Source organism: Onychostruthus taczanowskii, unplaced genomic scaffold (genome assembly GCF_017590055.1).
Source record: "Onychostruthus taczanowskii isolate IOZ18803 unplaced genomic scaffold, ASM1759005v1 scaffold188, whole genome shotgun sequence".
NCBI classification, from domain to species: Eukaryota; Metazoa; Chordata; class Aves; order Passeriformes; family Passeridae; genus Onychostruthus; species Onychostruthus taczanowskii.
This window is the reverse complement of record NW_024499106.1, coordinates 460,710-477,514: the sequence shown is the minus strand read 5'-3', so window position 1 is coordinate 477,514 and position 16,805 is coordinate 460,710. Positions and strand designations below refer to the sequence as shown.

Genomic DNA, 16,805 nt, shown 5'->3' with positions numbered 1-16,805 from the left:
CCCAGAGTCACAGGGATGGGACATCCCAAATATCCCCCCAAATAAAGAGATGGCACATCCCAAATGTCTCCACAGCCACAGGGACATCCCAAATGTCCCCAGAGTCACAGGGAGAGCCCCAATGTCCCCACCGCCACAGGGATGTGACATTTTCCCCACAGTCACAGGGATATGACATTCCCAAATGTCCCCAGAGTCACAGGGATGGGACATCCTAAATGTCCCCACAGATAAAGGGATGGGAGAACCCAAATGTCCCCATAGTCACAGTGATGGGAGAGTCCCAATGTCCCCACAGTCACAGGGATATGACATTCCCAAATGTCCCCACAGCCACGGGGATGAGACATTTTCCCCACAGCCACAGGTTCAGGACATTTTCCCCACAGTCCCATTTTCCCCAGGGATGGCACATCCCCAGTGTCCCCACAGCCCCTGTCACTCATCAGCAGCAGATGTTCCTCGTGCCAACCCAAGGAATTCCCCAACAGGCAGGAAATGACCCAAACCTAAGCCAGGTTTTGGCATAAAGGAATTTCTCTCCTCACAATTCCTCGGGACGTTCAGCATTCCCGCGCTGGCAGGCAGCTGAAATCCCACATTTTATTCCTGACTGGGAAATGCCAACATCCCCCTGCCCCTCCTTGTGCCTCCCAAACCAGGGGGGCACCAGGAGACCCTGAAACCCCCCCAGGAGCAGCCAGGCCTCAGGGACCCCCTGGCACCACCAGGGACACCGGGGGGTCACCCACCTTCTGTCCCCCACACCCCCAGTCTTCCCCAATCCCCCAGGACTGTCCCCAGCCCCCCATGGCACCCCTGAGGACTGGGGGAGTGTCACCCACCCCCCTGAGGAGCTGGGGGAGTGTCACCCACCCCCCTGAGGACCCCAGGGAGTGTCACCCACCCCCCTGAGGACCCCAGGGAGTGTCACCCACCCCCCTGAGGACTGGGAGGAGTGTCACCACCCACCCCAGCCCACCCAAAGACCCTGGGGAGTGTCACCCACCCCCCTGAGGACTGGGAGGAGTGTCACCACCCACCCCAGCCCACCCAAAGACCCTGGGGAGTGTCACCCACCCCCCTGAGGACTGGGGGAGTGTCACCCACCCCCCCACAGCACCTGGGGAGTGTCACCCACCCCCCTGAGGACCCCAGGGAGTGTCACCCACCCCCCTGAGGACCCCAGGGAGTGTCACCCACCACTCTCCCCAGCCCCCCATGGCACCCCTGAGGACTGGGGGAGTGTCACCCACCCCCCTGAGGAGCTGGGGGAGTGTCACCCACCCCCCCACAGCACCTGGGGAGTGTCACCCACCCCCCTGAGGACTGGGAGGAGTGTCACCACCCACCCCAGCCCACCCAAAGACCCTGGGGAGTGTCACCCACCCCCCTGAGGACTGGGGGAGTGTCACCCACCCCCCCACAGCACCTGGGGAGTGTCACCCACCCCCCTGAGGACCTGGGGGAGTGTCACCCACCCCCCTGAGGACATGGAGGAGTGTCACCCCCCATCCCAGCCTCCCCTGAGGACCTGGGGAAGTGTCACCCACCCCTTCTGAGGACCCCAAGGAGTGTCACCCACCCACCCTGAGCACATGGGGGAGTGTCACCCACCCACCTCACCTCCCCTAAGGACCTAGGGGATTGTCACCCAACCCCGAGGACTTGGGGGAGTGTCCCCCCCCATCCCAGCCTCCCCTGAGGACTTGGAGAAGTGTCACCCACCCTTCCTGAGGACCCCAGGGAGTGTCACCCACCCACCCCAGCCCCTTGAGCACCTGGGGGGTGTCACCCACTTCCCCTGAGGACCCCAGGGAGTGTCACCCACCCACCCTGAGCACCTGTGTGTCCCCCACCCACCCCAGTTCCCCTAAAGACCTGGGGGAGTGTCCCCCAGCCACCCCAGCCCCTTGAGGAGTGTCCCCCACCCCTGGCACCCACCTTGTGGTACTGGCGGTGGCACACCTCTGCCAGGTGCAGCCCGGTGACCACGCCCAGCCTGGCTGCCAGCCGCTGCAGCAGCAGCCCGATGATGGTGGCCAGCAGCAGCACCCACAGCAGCTGGGGACACAGGGGACACCAGTGGGTGGGGGGACACGGGCAGCCCCAGGTCCCCCCACGGTGCTGGGCTGCTCAAAGCCCCGCTGTGGAGGTTTTGGAGTGCCAATCCCAAATGCTGTGGGGTGGATCCAAAGGGACACCAAGCCAGGATCCTGCTCGCCCTCCTGTGTGGGACATCCCAAATGTCCCCAGAGTCACAGGGATGGGAATCCCAAATGTTCCTAGAGTCACAGGGATGGGACATTCCCAAATGTCCCAGAGTCACAGGGATGGGAATCCCAAATGTTCCTAGAGTCACAGGGATGGGACATTCCCAAATGTCCCAGAGTCACAGGGATGGGAATCCCAAATGTTCCTAGTCACAGGGATGGCACATCCCAAATGTCCCCACAACTACAGGGATGGGAGACCCCAAATGTCCCCACAGGGGTGGCACATCCCAAATGTCCCCAGAGTCACAGGGATGGCAAATCCCAAATGTCTCCAGAGTCACAGGGGTGGCACATCCCCAATGTCCCCACAACCACAGGGATGGGAGACCCCAAATGTCCCCAGAGCCACGGGGATGTGACCCCACACCTCTGTGGGGTGCAGCCAGCCCCCCCAGCCCCCGTGGGACCCCGTGGGTGCCCCTGTGCCCACCTTGAAGCCAGCCACAGCCCCGGACTGCAGGTCAGACTCGATGTTGCCAGGGTCCAGGTAGGCGATGCTCATCAGGAACCCCGGCCCCGTGAACGCCCACAGCTTGCGGAAGCTGAAGCAGGAATGCTGCAGGAGGGGACAGAAATTAACTAATTAATTGATTAATTCCCTCACTGTCACCCGATAAGGGCTCTTCCAGCCAGGTCTCGTATGTTTTTGGAGATTTATTTCACCCCCAAGATAGCTCAGCTGCCTTAGAAGGTAGAAAATCAGCAGGATGGTGGTGTTAGGAACAAAAAAGTTTTAATAAAAGGCAAAATAACAAAACTCTTTATAGAGAAAAACTGAGCCAGGTGCAAGAGGGAAAAAAACCCTAACTCCACTGATATAAGGATCTCCTTGAGCCAGGTCTCATAAGTTTTTGGAGATCTATTTCACACCCAAGATAGCTCAGCCACCTTAGATGACATAAAATCAGCACAATGGCTTCTGTGGTGGTGTTGGCAACAGAAAAGTTTTAATAAAAGGCAAATTAACAAAACTCTTTATAGAGAAAACCCGAGTTAAGTGGAAGAGGTTCTTGCTCCTGGTAGAACACCCCACAAAAGCAATCAGTTCCTTTGTTCTCTTCTTTTTCTAGTGAATTGCTTAGGTGGGACTTTTTGGCTCCTGCCCAATCCTTAAGTTTGAGGTGAAGTCCCTCAGGTCCTATGAGGTGTCTTCTTTGCTAATTGAGGAAAGGAACTTCTGGGCTTTTTTTCCTTGTTAAGGAGACAAAGGATAATTTGGTCACTCTGTCAACAGGGGGCACATTCCTGGAACACCCCAGCTCAGCCTGCTCCTTAACCCACCCCAAACTCTGCAGGGCTGTAAAACCAAACCGTTCCCTAATCCCATCCTAAACCCTGATCCTTGATCCCACCCCAAACTGGGATTGCTGCTCCCAGTCTGGGCTGTCCCCCGAGCCAAGGTGACACCCAGGGAGCCCCAGGGGGGAGCAGGACCCTCCCCAGCTGGCAGCTGACACTGGGGGCTGCAGCCAAGGCCAGGGGACAGAGGGGACAGAGTCACGAGGCCAGCCAGAGCTCCCACTCCCTGATAAGGGAACAAAGAGCCCAGTCCCTCCCTGAGCTCTGACAAGGCCCTTCCCTGCTCTTTGGCTGCTCCAAGCAGGAGCCAAATGCCGTGGGATCAATCATTAACAGGGGCCCCACGTCCCCCAAACCACGGGAGACCCCTCCCCCCCTCCCCTGCCCCCCTCCCAGTGGTTCCCAGTGCAGGCTGGACGGGGAACTGGAGCCCCTGGGAGTGACTCAGGGGGTGTCTGAAATATGGAGCTCCTCCAGCCAGGTCTCAGAAGCTCTTGGAGATTTATTTCACACCCAAGATAGCTCAGCCACCTTAGAAGGTATCAAATCAGCAGGATGGTGGTGTTAGAAACAACAAAAAAAATTAAAAAAAGGCAAAATAACAAAACTCTTTATAGAGAAAAACCCAGCCAGATGCAAGAGGAAAAGAAAACCCTAACTGCACTGATTTAAGGGTCTCCTCCAGCCAGGTCTCATAAGTTTTTGGAGATTTATTTCACACCACACCCAAGATAGCTCAGCCACCTCAGATGACATAAAATCAGCAGGATGGTAGTGTTAGAAACAAAAAAAGTTTTAATAAAAGGCAAAATAACAAAACTCTTTATAGAGAAAAACGCAGCCAGGTGCAAGAGGTTCTTGCCCATGGTAAAACACCCCACAAAAGCAATTAGTTCCTTTGTTCTCTTCTATTTCTAATAAATTGCTTAAGCAAAACTTCTTGGCTTCTGTTTAATTAGCTACTCTTAAGTTTGAAGTAAAGTCCCCCAAGTCCTATAAAATGCCTTTTCACCTAATTAAAAAGAGAAACTTCTAAACTTATTTCCTTTTTAGAAAGACAAAAGATAGTTTTGTCACTCCATGAACAACAAAACCCACATTCCTACGTGTGTCTGAGGCAGACTTTTCCAGCAGGGATTTCCCACTCACCGTCTCATCCTCAGGGATGGGGATCTTGCTGTCGAAGTAGGTGGTGAAGGGCTCCCCATCATCAGCTTCGGGGGGCTGCAGGGGGCTCCTGCTGCTGGAGATGGTGCTGACCACCCCCCCGAGCCCCCCGGGCTCCCCGGGGACATCCTCTGCAGGGACAGAGGGACAGGAGCACTGAGCACCCTGCAAGGGCAGCAGATCCTGCAGGGGCCCCACAGGCACAGCAGAACAACAAGCCAGCACGGTTGATAGCAATTAAGTGATAAAGAGGTAATTAAATTAAAATATCCCACACTGCTGCATCCCTCAGAGGCTCCTCTCCCTCCTGGTTCCAGGCTGGAGGCTGGGATTTATTTATTTATTCCAGGTAATTTTTAAAAAGCCCATTCTGTGGGCTGATCTGGAGTGGTGGCAGGAGCAGCGTCCCCAAAACGATTAATGATTAATTAACGATTAATCTGGATGAGTCAGATCCCAGAGAAATCTGGGACTGCCCCTGCACCTTCATCCCAGCCTCTCCTGGCTGGATCCCAGGGAAATCCAACACCTGGAGCAAGGGACAGCCAGGAGATGGCACAGCCCCAGCAGGGACAGCCAGCACTGAGCTCCCGAGGGTGAGGAGGGAGGAAACGGGCAGGGTCACCCCAGCAGGTCCCACACTGCCACATCCCCAAATTCCCCCATTCCCAAATTCCCCATCCCCACACTGCAACTTCCCCACATTCCCCATCCCCACACTGACACATCCCCAAATTCCCCCATTCCCAAATTCCCCATCCCCACACTGCCACCCTGTGCCCCCACCACTGCCAGCAAAATCTCCATCCCAGGCTCTCTCCCAGCCCCACACAACCCCACAATCACTCCAGATCCTATACAATCCCACACAACCCCACACTCTTTCCCAGCTCTATACAATCCCATACTCTCTCCTAATCCCATACTAGATCCCACACTCTGTCCCAATCCTATACAACTCCACACAATCCCACACTCTCTCCCAATCCTATACAACCCCACTCCCAATCCCACACAACCCCACACTCTCTCCCAATCCTACACTCAATCCCATACTCTCTCCCAGTCCCACACAACCCCACAATCTCTCCCCACACAATCCCACACAGGATCCCAGTCCCACACACGATCCCACACTCTCTCCCAATCCCATACAATCCCACACAACCCCACACTCTCTCTCAGTCCCACACAACCCCATACTCTCTTCCAACCCTATAAAATCCCCTATTGTCTCCCAATCCCATACTTGATCCCATACTCTCTCCCAGTCCCACACAACCCCACACTCCCTCCCCACACAACCCCATACAGGATCCCAGTCCCACACACGATCCCACACTCTCTCCCAATCCCATACAACCCCCCAGAGCCCCCCACTCACTGCTGCTCTCCCCAGGGGCCATTCCCTCCCCGGCAGCAGCGCGGCTTTGGGACAGGGCAGGGACAGGGCAGCTCTGCCCAGCTCCGATTGCATCACCCGGGCTCCTCCTCCTCCTCCTCCTCCTCCTCCTCCTCCTCCCGGCCTCCCGAGCCCGGCCAGGGCCTCCTTACACAGGAATCCTGCTGGGGCTGCCCAGGTGTGCTGGGATCCTGCTGGGGCTGCCCAGGTGTGCTGGGATCCCTGCTCAGAGCTGCCCAGGTGTGCAGGGATCCTGCTGGGGCTGCCCAGGTGTGCAGGGATCCTGCTGGGACTGCCCAGGTGTGCAGGGATCCTGCTGGGGCTGCCCAGGTGTGCAGGGATCCTGCTGGGGCTGCCCAGGTGTGCTGGGATCCCTGCTCAGAGCTGCCCAGGTGTGCAGGGGTCTGCCCAGGTGTGCTGGGAGCTGCCCAGGTGTGCTGGGATCCCTGCTCAGAGCTGCCCAGGTGTGCAGGGAACCCTGCTCAAAGCTGCCCAGGTGTGCAGGGATCCCTGCTCAGAGCTGCCCAGGTGAGCTGCCCAGGTGTGCAGGGATCCCTGCTCAGAGCTGCCCAGGTGTGCAGAGATCCTGCTGGCAGATTTCCCCCAGGACATTCCTGCCCAGGCCGGGCTGGTTGGGCTGGTTCAGCTGGGCTCAGTGACCCTGGGGTGCTGCAAGGGCTCAGCCCAGCACCCCAAAAAGCAGGGGTAAGGGAAGGGGGGGATGAGGGCTCAGCCCAGCACCCCAAAAAGCAGGGAGAAGGAAAAGGGGGGATCAGGGCTCAGCCCAGCACCCCAAAAAGCAGGGAGAAAGGGGGGATGAGGGCTCAGCCCAGCACCCCAAAAAGCAGGGAGAAGGGCAGGGGGATGAGGGCAGGCCCCCTGTGCCAGGCTCACCATAGGATGCTTTCCTCTCCATGTCTGAGGTGCCCATGGGGGAGGCCTTGCCCTGCTCTGGGAGCTGCTTCACTCTGGACACATGGGCTGGAAAAAAGGAAAAATCCTGTCAGGGTGAGTCAGAGCCCTAGGTGTTAAGAATTTTTAATTTGCTGTGCTGAAAGGCACAAAAAAACCCCACTGCATTGGACCTGAGGCTGTGGAATAAGCTTCCAAAATTAATTAATAGCACTAAGATTACACGTGTGCAATTAGTTAAAAGTGTGTAATACCACAAAGTAGAAAACTTAGAGTTTTGAAGTACAGTAATAAATATGAAAAGTTTTAAGGCAGAAACAAATTGTTATTATTTTCCTTCTTCTTCATAAGTTTAAGTAGTATTTTGTAATTAAACAAAAACGTCTGGACTTGGAAAGATTAGTTATTTAGTTCAAAAAGGAAATAATTTAAGTACCATTCCCTAATTAGTTTGATCTTAAAAGTCATTATAACAAAGGATAGTTAATAATATTAATATTATTAATAAAAGACTACCAGGATGGAAAATCAGAGCTGGCAGGAGAGAGGGGGACAGAGACAGATTCACTTCCCAGGCTCTGAGAAATCCCAGTGAGGGACCCAATTCCAGCTCTGAGCTCCCAGCAGGGATCAGAGAGGGAATTTAGGCTGGGACCAGCTAAGGAAGTCTCTCTGCTGTGCCCAGGAGAGCCCAGGGGCAGCTGGAGCTGATTGTGAAACCCCAGGCAGGAAATGAGCAGGGAATTCCCCTGGTGAGGAAACCACATCTCACCCCCCTTCCCTGCACCCCCAAACCCTCCCAGGCCCCTCAACCCCCCCCCCAGGCAGTGGGAAGTGGGTTAAGAGCAGGTTTAACTCCTTCATCACAGCCTGGGTTTAAATTAAAGCCAGGCAGGATCTGGAATGGGGTTGGGAGGGATAAGGAGGCATCCAGGAGCTCAAACTCCCAGGGGAAGCCAACAAAGCACCAAATCCTCTGAAATTCCATCGGGTTTGAAAGGGAGATTTCCAGCAAACAAGGGAATATTGGTTCAGAGAGGATGCAAAAGGAAATCATCAGCCAGAGACTCCTCCAGCTCTGACCCCTCACAAAAACTTTTCCTTCTTTTCTAAGCACCAAACCTCAGAGCCTCCATTAAAAAAAAACCAAAAAACAAACAAACAAAAAACCCAGTAAAGTTTAGCAAAAAACCAACTTTTCTCCAAAAGGTGATCCAGGAGGAATGCCCTTACCCCAGCAGTGAGTCCCACCAGAGCTTCACCCCAGGGTGGAGCCAGGAGGGGGATTTGGGGGGGAATGTTCGTTGTGGACCCACCTCAGTATCTGAGGCCAGCCTGGGAGGGGCAGGACAGGGCCCCTTATCTGCCCCAGCAGCTGCAGGGCTGGGGGCTGCACCCACACCCAGCCTGGGAACATCTCCAGCTCACCCACCCCCAGGAGCCTCCCGTGGGCTGCCTTTTCCATGAGGGAATTCTCCCTAAAATCCTAAAAATCTGCCCTGGATGCCTTTTTGTCTCCTCCTGTCCCCTGGGAGCAGAGCCCAAACCCCACCTGGCTGTCCCCTCCTGTCAGGGAATTGTGGTGACTCCACCCTTGGCCTGAGCAGCTTTTCCATGAAGGAATCTTCTCTAAATTCCAACCTAAACCTCCTCTGGATGCCTTTTTGTTTCATCCTCTCACCTGGGAGCAGAGCCCAAACCCACCTGACTGTTTCCCCTGTCAGGGAGTTGTGGGGACTCCACCTGAGCAGCTTTTCCATGAAGGAATTCTCCCTAAATTCCAACCTAAACCTCCCCTGGATGTCTTTTTGTCTCCTCCTGTCCCCTGGGAGCAGAGCCCAAACCCCACCTGGCTGTCCCCTCCTGTTGTGCAGAGCCAAGGCCCCTCCTGAGCTCCCTTTCTCCAGGCTGAGCCCCTTTCCCAGCTCCCTCAGCCTCTCCTGGTGCTGCAGCCCCTTCCCCAGCCCCACTCCTGGCTCTGGACCCCTCAGGTCTCCTGGGGTGGGTACCTCATATCCAAAGGTCAGGGCCATGATGGTGATGAGGAGCCCAAAAAGACTTTTTCTCTCCTCCTGTTGCCTGGGAGCAGAGCCTGACCTGGCTGCTCCTCCCGTTGGGCTCCAGCTGCCCCTGGGCTCCCCTGGGCAGGGCAGAGGGACTTTCTTAGCTGGTCCCAGCCTAAATTCCCTCTCTGATCCCTGCTGGGAGCCTCAGAGCTGGACTTGGCTCCCCCACTGAAGTTTCTCCTGTGCAGAGCCACATGGTCCCTCCTGAGCCTCCTTTTCTCCAGGCTGAGCCCCCCAGACCCCTCAGCCTGTCCCAGCTCCAGCCCCTCCCTGTCCTGCTCTGGGCACCCAAAACTGACCCCAGGGCTCAGGCTGGGCACTCAGCCCTGCCCAGCTTGGGATGGGCACTGCCCTGGTGGTGCCAGTGGGCACACAAGCCAGGTGACACAAGCCAGGTGCCCCCATGCCCACCTGGGCTCACATCCAGCCCTGGGGTCTCTCCCTGGCACCAGGTGTGGGCTCAGCAGGCTCACCCCCAGGCTGAGCCTGGCATCACAGTGGGCACAGCAGCTCTTTCCCAGGGAACCCAGCCTTGATCCTTCCCTGGATCCACCCAGCCCTGAGCAGAGCACCACGAGGTGCCTGTGCCCTCCCTCCAGACACAGCTGCTGGCTGTGTGCAGCCAACAATGGACAATGGGCTTCTTGTTCTGCCCCCACCCTGCTGTCCCACGAGTCCTTCCACAGCCCTGGGCTCATCCTGTTCCTGCTCCTCACCACCCTGGGCTCATCCTGCTCCTGCTCCTCACCACCCTGGGCTCATCCTGCTCCTGCTCTTCTTCCCCATCCTGAGCTCATCCTGCTCCTCCTCCTCACCCTGGGCTCATCCTGCTCCTCCTCACCACCGTGGGCTCATCCTGCTCCTTCCACAGCCCTGGGCTCATCCTGCTCCTTCCACAGCCCTGGGCTCATCCTGCTCCTGCTCCTCACCACCCTGGGCTCATCCTGCTCCTCCTCACGCAGGCCCCGTGCTGGGAGCAGTTCCTGCCATTGAGCTCAGGCCTTTGATGTGGGCTTTGAGCAGGGCTGTTCCTGCAGGGTCCTGACGGATCCTTCTGAGGTGGTTTTGGGGCTGACATCTTGCTGTGCTCCACGCACAGACACCCTGCAGGCTGGTGACACCTCACCTGGCGGCACTGGGAGCCCGTGACTGCTCACTGAGCCTCGGGCCAGCCCTTCCAGGTGGGGTCACACAGGGAGCCGTGGGCACACACAGCCCAGGAGCTGCTTGGCACGCCAGCACAGGCAGCTGGTGAGCTGGGTGCTGGAATGCTTGGACTGGATGATCCCAGAGAGATCTCCCAAGCTCCATGCCCTGATTCCAGCCTGCTGACCCCTCCCACACTGCCCTGCTCCTCTGCTGCACCAGCACCACCGGGCCCAGGACCTGGAAACCCTGTCCTCTGCAGGGACCTGCTGGGGTCACCCTGGGGCACAGCACGGGGGGATCACCACTGTGGGGTCATCCATTCCTATGGGATCATCCATCCCTGTGGGATCAGCCCTGTGGGCTCCAATCCCTGTGGGATCAACCCTATGGGATCATCCATCCCTATGGGATCAGCCCTGTGGGATCCAATCCCTGTGGGATCAACCCTATGGGATCATCCATCCCTGTGGGATCAACCCTGAGGGATCAGCCCTGAGGGATCATCCATCCCTGTGGGATCCATCCCTGTGGGATCATCCATCCCCATGGGATCAGCCCTGTGGAACCCATCCCTGTAGGATCCACTCCTGTGGGATCACCCTATGGGCTCCATTCCTGTGGGCTCCATCCCTGTAGGATCCATCCCCATGGGATCACCCCTGTGGGATCCAATCCCTGTGGGATCATCCATTCCTGTGGGATCATCCATCCCCATGGGATCACCCCTGTGGGATCCCATCCCTGTAGGATCCATCCCCATGGGATCACCCCTGTGGGATCCCATCCCTGTAGGATCCATCCCCATGGGATCACCCTGAGGGATCCATCCCCATGGGATCAGCCCTGTGGGACCCATCCCTGTAGGATCACCCTACGGGCTCCATTCCTGTGGGCTCCATCACCCTGAGGGATCCATCCCTGTGGGCTCCCTCACTCCCTGCCCTGCCCCACTCCTGCCCAGCACACGAGCAGCAGCTCCAGGCAGGGCTGAGCCCACTCTGCTCCTGTCTCACCAAGCAGGGCCCTGCCCACCTGAGCAGGTCGGACCAGCTCAGTCCCTGCCCTGACCCCATCCCACACTCGGGAGCTGGGGCCTGCCCTGGGCTCAGCAGGGCACAGAGCTGGGGCCTGCCCTGGGCTCAGCAGGGCACAGAGCTGGGACCTGCCCTGGGCTCAGCAGGGCACTGAGCTGGGGCCTGCCCTGGGCTCAGCAGGGCACAGAGCTGGGGCCTGCCCTGGGCTCAGCAGGGTAAGATGAGCTGAGCCTGCCTGGGGCACCGAGCCTGGCCTGGGTTAGCAGGGCACTGAGCCTGGCCTGGGTTAGCAGGGCACAGGGCACTGAGCCTGCCCTGGGCTCAGCAGGGCACCAAGCCTGCCCTGGGCTAGCCCTAATGGGGCTCCAAGCCTGGCCTGGGTTAGCAGGGCACAGGGCACTGAGCCTGGCCTGGGCTAGCACGGCATGGGGCTCCAAGCCTGGCCTGGGCTAGCAGAGCACCGAGCCTGGCCTGGGCTCAGCACGGCACCGAGCCTGGCCTGGGCTCAGCAGGGCACGAGGCACCGGGTACCAAGCCTACCCCGCTCACCTCGGGGTGCCCTCCTCTCACCACGAGGGTTGAAGTATCGAGGGTGACCCAGTTACTCCACACCCCGAAACCACCAACACCTGCAGGGAGGAGCAGCTCTCCTCCCGGCCTGCTCAGCCCCCAAATATTTAGGCCTCCAGCCCCCAGATTTAAGATCCAGCCCCAGATTTAGAAGCCAGCCCTAGTTTTAGGGTCCAGCCCCCAGATTTAAGATCCAGCCCCCAAAGCTAGGAGCCAGCCCCCAAATTTAAGAGCCAGCCCCTAGATTTTGGAGGCAGCCCCCAGATCCAGGAGCCAGCCCCCAGATTTAGGGTCCAGCCCCAGGTTCAAGAGCCATCCCCCAGACTTCGGAGGCAGCCTCCAGATTTGGGATCCAGCTCCAGATTTAAGATCCAGCTCTCAATTTAGGAGCCACCTCCCAGATTTAGGGTCCACCCCCCAGATTTAGGGTCCAGCCCCAGACTAAAGATCCAGCCCCGCTCGTTCCTTCCAGCGTGGGACGGGGCAGCTGACGCACACCTGGGACCGAGAGTTTCCAAAGCCACAAAACCCCGGAGCCGTCACCGCACCCTCCGGCGCTGCTCTCCCGTTACCGGGAGCGCGGAGGGACCGGAGCCCGCTCTGAGCGCCACGTGTGAACCTTGCCCGGGGCCAGCCGGGAGCGCGGAGCCCTGCCGGGTCACCGCGACATTCCCGGAGCCGCTGAGGGGCCTTCGGTACCGGCCGGACTCAGCCTCGTACCGGGATGGAACCGGAGCTGCCACCGGGGACACGGGGACCCCATCCCGGGCAGATCGAGCCCCGCGGGGCTCCGCACAGAGCCCCGGCACCCCCAGCCCGAAGGGACGAGCCTGGGGGACCCCCAAACCCCGGCGGAGCGCAGAGGGTCGGAGCCGGTGCCGCCACCCCCGGCCGGGTCCCCGGGACACCCCAAGGTCACCGGGGGACCCCGAACCCCCGCGGGCAGCGCCGGGGGGCGATGGGCAGCGGCTCCGTGACCCCCTCCCGACCCCCACCCAGGGGTCCCGCAGCACATCCAGGGGACCCCCGGGGGGCACCGGAGCCCCCCAAACCCCCCGGTATCCCCGCTACCGGAGCCCCCCGGTATCCCCGGTAACGGACCCCCCGGGGCTGGAGACCCCCGCAGCAAATCCAGGGGACCCCCTGGCACCGGAGGCCCCCAAACCCCTCGGTATCCCCGGGCACCGGAGCCCCCCGCAAACCCCCCGGGGCTGAAGTCCCCGGGACCCCCGGCACCGGAGCCCCCTGCGGCACAACCGGGACCACTCCGGTCCGTCCGCCGAGGGTCGTTCCGCCCCCCATCGCTCACCGGCCCCGGCCGCCCCCGGCCCCGCCGCCGCCGCCGCATGCCCGGCCCGAGCCGCGTCCCGGCGCACCGAGCGCGTCACGGGGCGGCACCGGGGGCGGCACCGGGACCCCGGGGTGGGGCCTGAGCCCGAACCTAGGTCCGGGGCTGGGGGGTGCACCGGAGGCCCCCAAACCCCTCGGTATCCCCGGGCACCGGAGCCCCCCGCAAACCCCCCGGGGCTGAAGTCCCCGGGACCCCCGGCACCGGAGCCCCCTGCGGCACAACCGGGACCACTCCGGTCCGTCCGCCGAGGGTCGTTCCGCCCCCCATCGCTCACCGGCCCCGGCCGCCCCCGGCCCCGCCGCCGCCGCCGCATGCCCGGCCCGAGCCGCGTCCCGGCGCACCGAGCGCGTCACGGGGCGGCACCGGGGGCGGCACCGGGACCCCGGGGTGGGGCCTGAGCCCGAACCTAGGTCCGGGGCTGGGGGGTGCGGGGGGCGAGCCCCAGCGTGGCACCAGGATGGCAGCCGGGGCCCAGATCCCAGTTTGGGGGCCCAGGATAGCAGACCAAGCCATAGATCCCAGTTTGGGGCCCAGGTCCCAGTTTGGGGTCCCAGGTCCCAGTTTGGGGTCCCAGGTCCCAGTTTGGGGTCCCAGGATGGCAACCAGGCCCCCAGGTCCCCGTCTGGGGTCTCAGGTCCCAATTTGGAGTCACAGGTCTCAGTTTGGGGCACCAGGTCCCAGTTTGGGGTCCCAGATCCCAGTTTGGGGTCCCAGATCCCAGTTTGGGGTCCCAGGTCTCAGTTCGGGGTCCCAGTCCCCCAGTTTGGGGACCCAGATCCCAATTTGGGGTCCCAGTCCCCCAGTTTGGGGTCCCAGGTCCCAATTTTGGGCTCCAGGGCTCAGTTTGGGGTCCCAGATCCCAGTTTGGGGTCCCAGGATGGCAGACAGAGCCCCAGGTCCCAGTTCCCCAGTTTGGGGTCCCAGTGCCCCGGTGCAGGGATCATGGGCCCCAGTGCAGCTCCTGAGCCCCTGGAGGGGGGGGTTGAGCCCCAGGGAGGCCCCAGGAGGGTCCCCAGACCCCTGTGGTGGGTGGGGGCACACCCAGGGGCAGGGCTGGAGCCGTGCCAGGGCAGCTTTGGGATGGGTACAGGGCAAGGTTCTGCCCCCAGAGGGTGCTGGGCACTGCCCAGGACCCCCAGGACTGCCAGGAGCGTTTGGAAAGCACTCCAGGGATGCCCAGGGTGGGATTTTGGGGTGCCCAGGGTATAATTTTGGGATTTTGGGATGCCCAGGGTGGGATTTTGGGGTGCCCACGGTGGGATTTTGGGATGTCTGTGCAGGAGCAGCCTGGCGTTATTAATGGTGTGCCATTATTAATGGTGCTGCTAAATGGCCAAATCCTGGAAAAATGAAAAATCCAGGAGGTGGGAGACTCCACCACAACAGCTCTGACCCGACAGAACAGGAATAACACAAAAAAATATTCCTAAAAATAGGAATGACCCAACGGGAGGCCTCGCTCCCCACTTGGAACCAGGCGGGACTGACCCCAAAGGCAGCCAGGAGCTGGGAAACTGCACAAACTGCCCAAAATCCCCAAACCCCGGCTGGTTTGGGTTGGGAAACTGCCCCAAACTGTCCCAAAGTACCCCAAAATCCCCAAATCCCGGCTGGGTTGGGCTGGGAAACTGCCCCAAACTGCTCAGAATTCCCAAATCCCAGCTGGTTTGTGCTGGGAATCTGCCCCAAATTGTCAAAAATCCCCAAATCCCGGCTGGTTTGGGCTGGGAAACTGCCCCAAACTGCTCAAAACTCCCCAATCCCAGCTGGTTTGTGCTGGGAATCTGCCCCAAATTGTCAAAAATCCCCAAATCCCGTCTGGTTTGGGCTGGGAATCCGCTCAAAATCCCCAAATCCCGGCTGGGCTGTGCTGGGCATGTGCCCCAAACTGCCCCAAATCTCCAAATCTCGTCTGGTTTGGGCTGGGAAATTGCCCCAAACTGTCCCCAAGTGCCTTAAAATCCCCAAATCCCGGCTGATTTGGGCTGGGAATCTGCCCCAAACTGCCCCAAAATCTCCAAATCCCGGCTGGTTTGGGCTGGGAAACCACTCCAAACTGCCCCAAACTCCGCAAAATCCCCAATCCCGGCAGGTTTGGGCTGGGAAACTGCCCCAAAATTCTCAAATCCCGGCTGGGCTGGGCTGGGAATGTGCCCCAAACTGCCCAAAATCCTTAAAACTCGGCTGGTTTGGGTTGGGAAACTGCCCCAAAATCCCCAAATCCCTAATCCCGGCTGGTTTGGGCTGGGAAACCACTCCAAACTGCCCCAAACTCCGCAAAATCCCCAACCCCGGCAGGTTTGGGCCGGGAAACTGCCCCAAAATTCGCAAATCCCGGCTGGGCTGGGCTGGGAAACTGCCCCAAATTGCCCAAAATCTCCAAATCTCAGCTGGTTTGGGCTGGGAAACTGCCCCAAAGTGCCCCAAAAATCTCCAAATCCTGGATAGTTTGGGCTGGGGAACTGCCCCAAAGTGCCCCAAACTCCCCAAATTCCGGCTGATCTGGGCTATGAAAATGCCCCACATCCTCAAATCTCGGCTGATTTGGGCTGGGTATCTGCCCCAGATTCCCAAAATCCCCAATTCCCGGATGGTTTGGGCTGGGTATCTGCCCCAAAGTGCCCCAAATCCCGGATAGTTTGGGCTGGGGAAATTGCCCCAAAGTGCCCCAAACTGCCCCAAATCCCCAAATCTCGGCTGGTTTGGGCGGGGAAACTGCCCCAAAGAGCCCCAAAGTGCCCCAAATCCCGGATAGTTTGGGCTGGGGAAATTGCCCCAAAGTGCCCCAAACTGCCCCAAATCCCCAAATCTCGGCTGGTTTGGGCGGGGAAACTGCCCCAAAGAGCCCCAAAGTGCCCCAAATCCCCAAATCTCGGCTGATTTGGGCTGGGAAACTGCCCAAAATTCCCAAAATCCCCAAATCTCAGCTGATTTGGGCTGGGTATCTGCCCCAAACTGCCCCAAATTCCGGATAGTTTGGGCTGGGGAAATTGCCCCAAAGTGCCCTAAACTGCCCCAAATCCCCAAATCTCGGCTGGTTTGGGCTGGGAAACTGCCCCAAAGTGCCCCAAAGTGTCCCAAAGTGCCCCAATCCCGCCCGCCCCGGGCACGGCCGGTACTCACCCCGCTCGCAGCCGGGATTACCGGGCATGGCTCCCGCAGCCCCTCCGGTTCCCGTGCCCCGTCCCCTCCGTATTTAACGGGTGTCCCCTCCCTGCCCCATTCCACCCCGAGCAGAGTCCCCGAAAAAGCTCCGAGGCACCTCAAAGGGCGCCGATCGTTAATTAGCCGCTCGTTAAGCCGCTTTGATGAAGCGGCGGCGGCTCCGCTGATGCGGGCCGGACTCTGCTCGGGCAGCCCCGGGACGTGCGGCCCGGAGCGTCCCGGGCCACGGGGGCGATAAATGAACAGCAGAGTCAGCAGCACCCGGGCACAGGTGAGGAGGGCACGGGTGCCACGTCCCGGGGAGCGGAGAGAGTCCCCGGGGGCACCGGGAGTCCCCGGGGGCACCGGGAGGCCCTGAGGGGCACCGGGGGTGGCACCGGCGCCGGGAATTTCTGCGGGTGTTTCCCGAAAATC

General features: G+C 59.7%; 1 protein-coding gene across 6 annotated transcripts in view; it reads right to left on the bottom strand.

Annotated features, from left to right (window-relative positions):
* Positions 1-16,805, bottom strand: part of LOC121334296 (natural resistance-associated macrophage protein 2-like) — a 35,243-nt gene that overhangs the window by 18,104 nt on the left and 334 nt on the right. For 3 of the 6 annotated variants that reach the window (XR_005952424.1, XM_041401282.1, XM_041401283.1), the window contains exons 1-5: positions 16,350-16,395; positions 7,039-7,125; positions 4,725-4,873; positions 2,707-2,832; positions 1,945-2,064 (exon numbers count right to left, since the gene is read on the bottom strand). Coding sequence is in view for 5 of the 6 variants with exons in the window: in XM_041401282.1 (XP_041257216.1) it covers positions 1,945-2,064; positions 2,707-2,832; positions 4,725-4,873; positions 7,039-7,125; positions 16,350-16,377 (510 nt within the window). In the remaining variant the exon portion in view is untranslated. Of the gene's footprint in view, positions 1-1,944; positions 2,065-2,706; positions 2,833-4,724; positions 4,874-6,126; positions 6,229-7,038; positions 7,126-13,500; positions 13,524-16,349; positions 16,396-16,805 lie in introns of those variants that run through there. The other 3 variants (XM_041401285.1, XM_041401284.1, XM_041401286.1) reach the window with 3 other exon arrangements.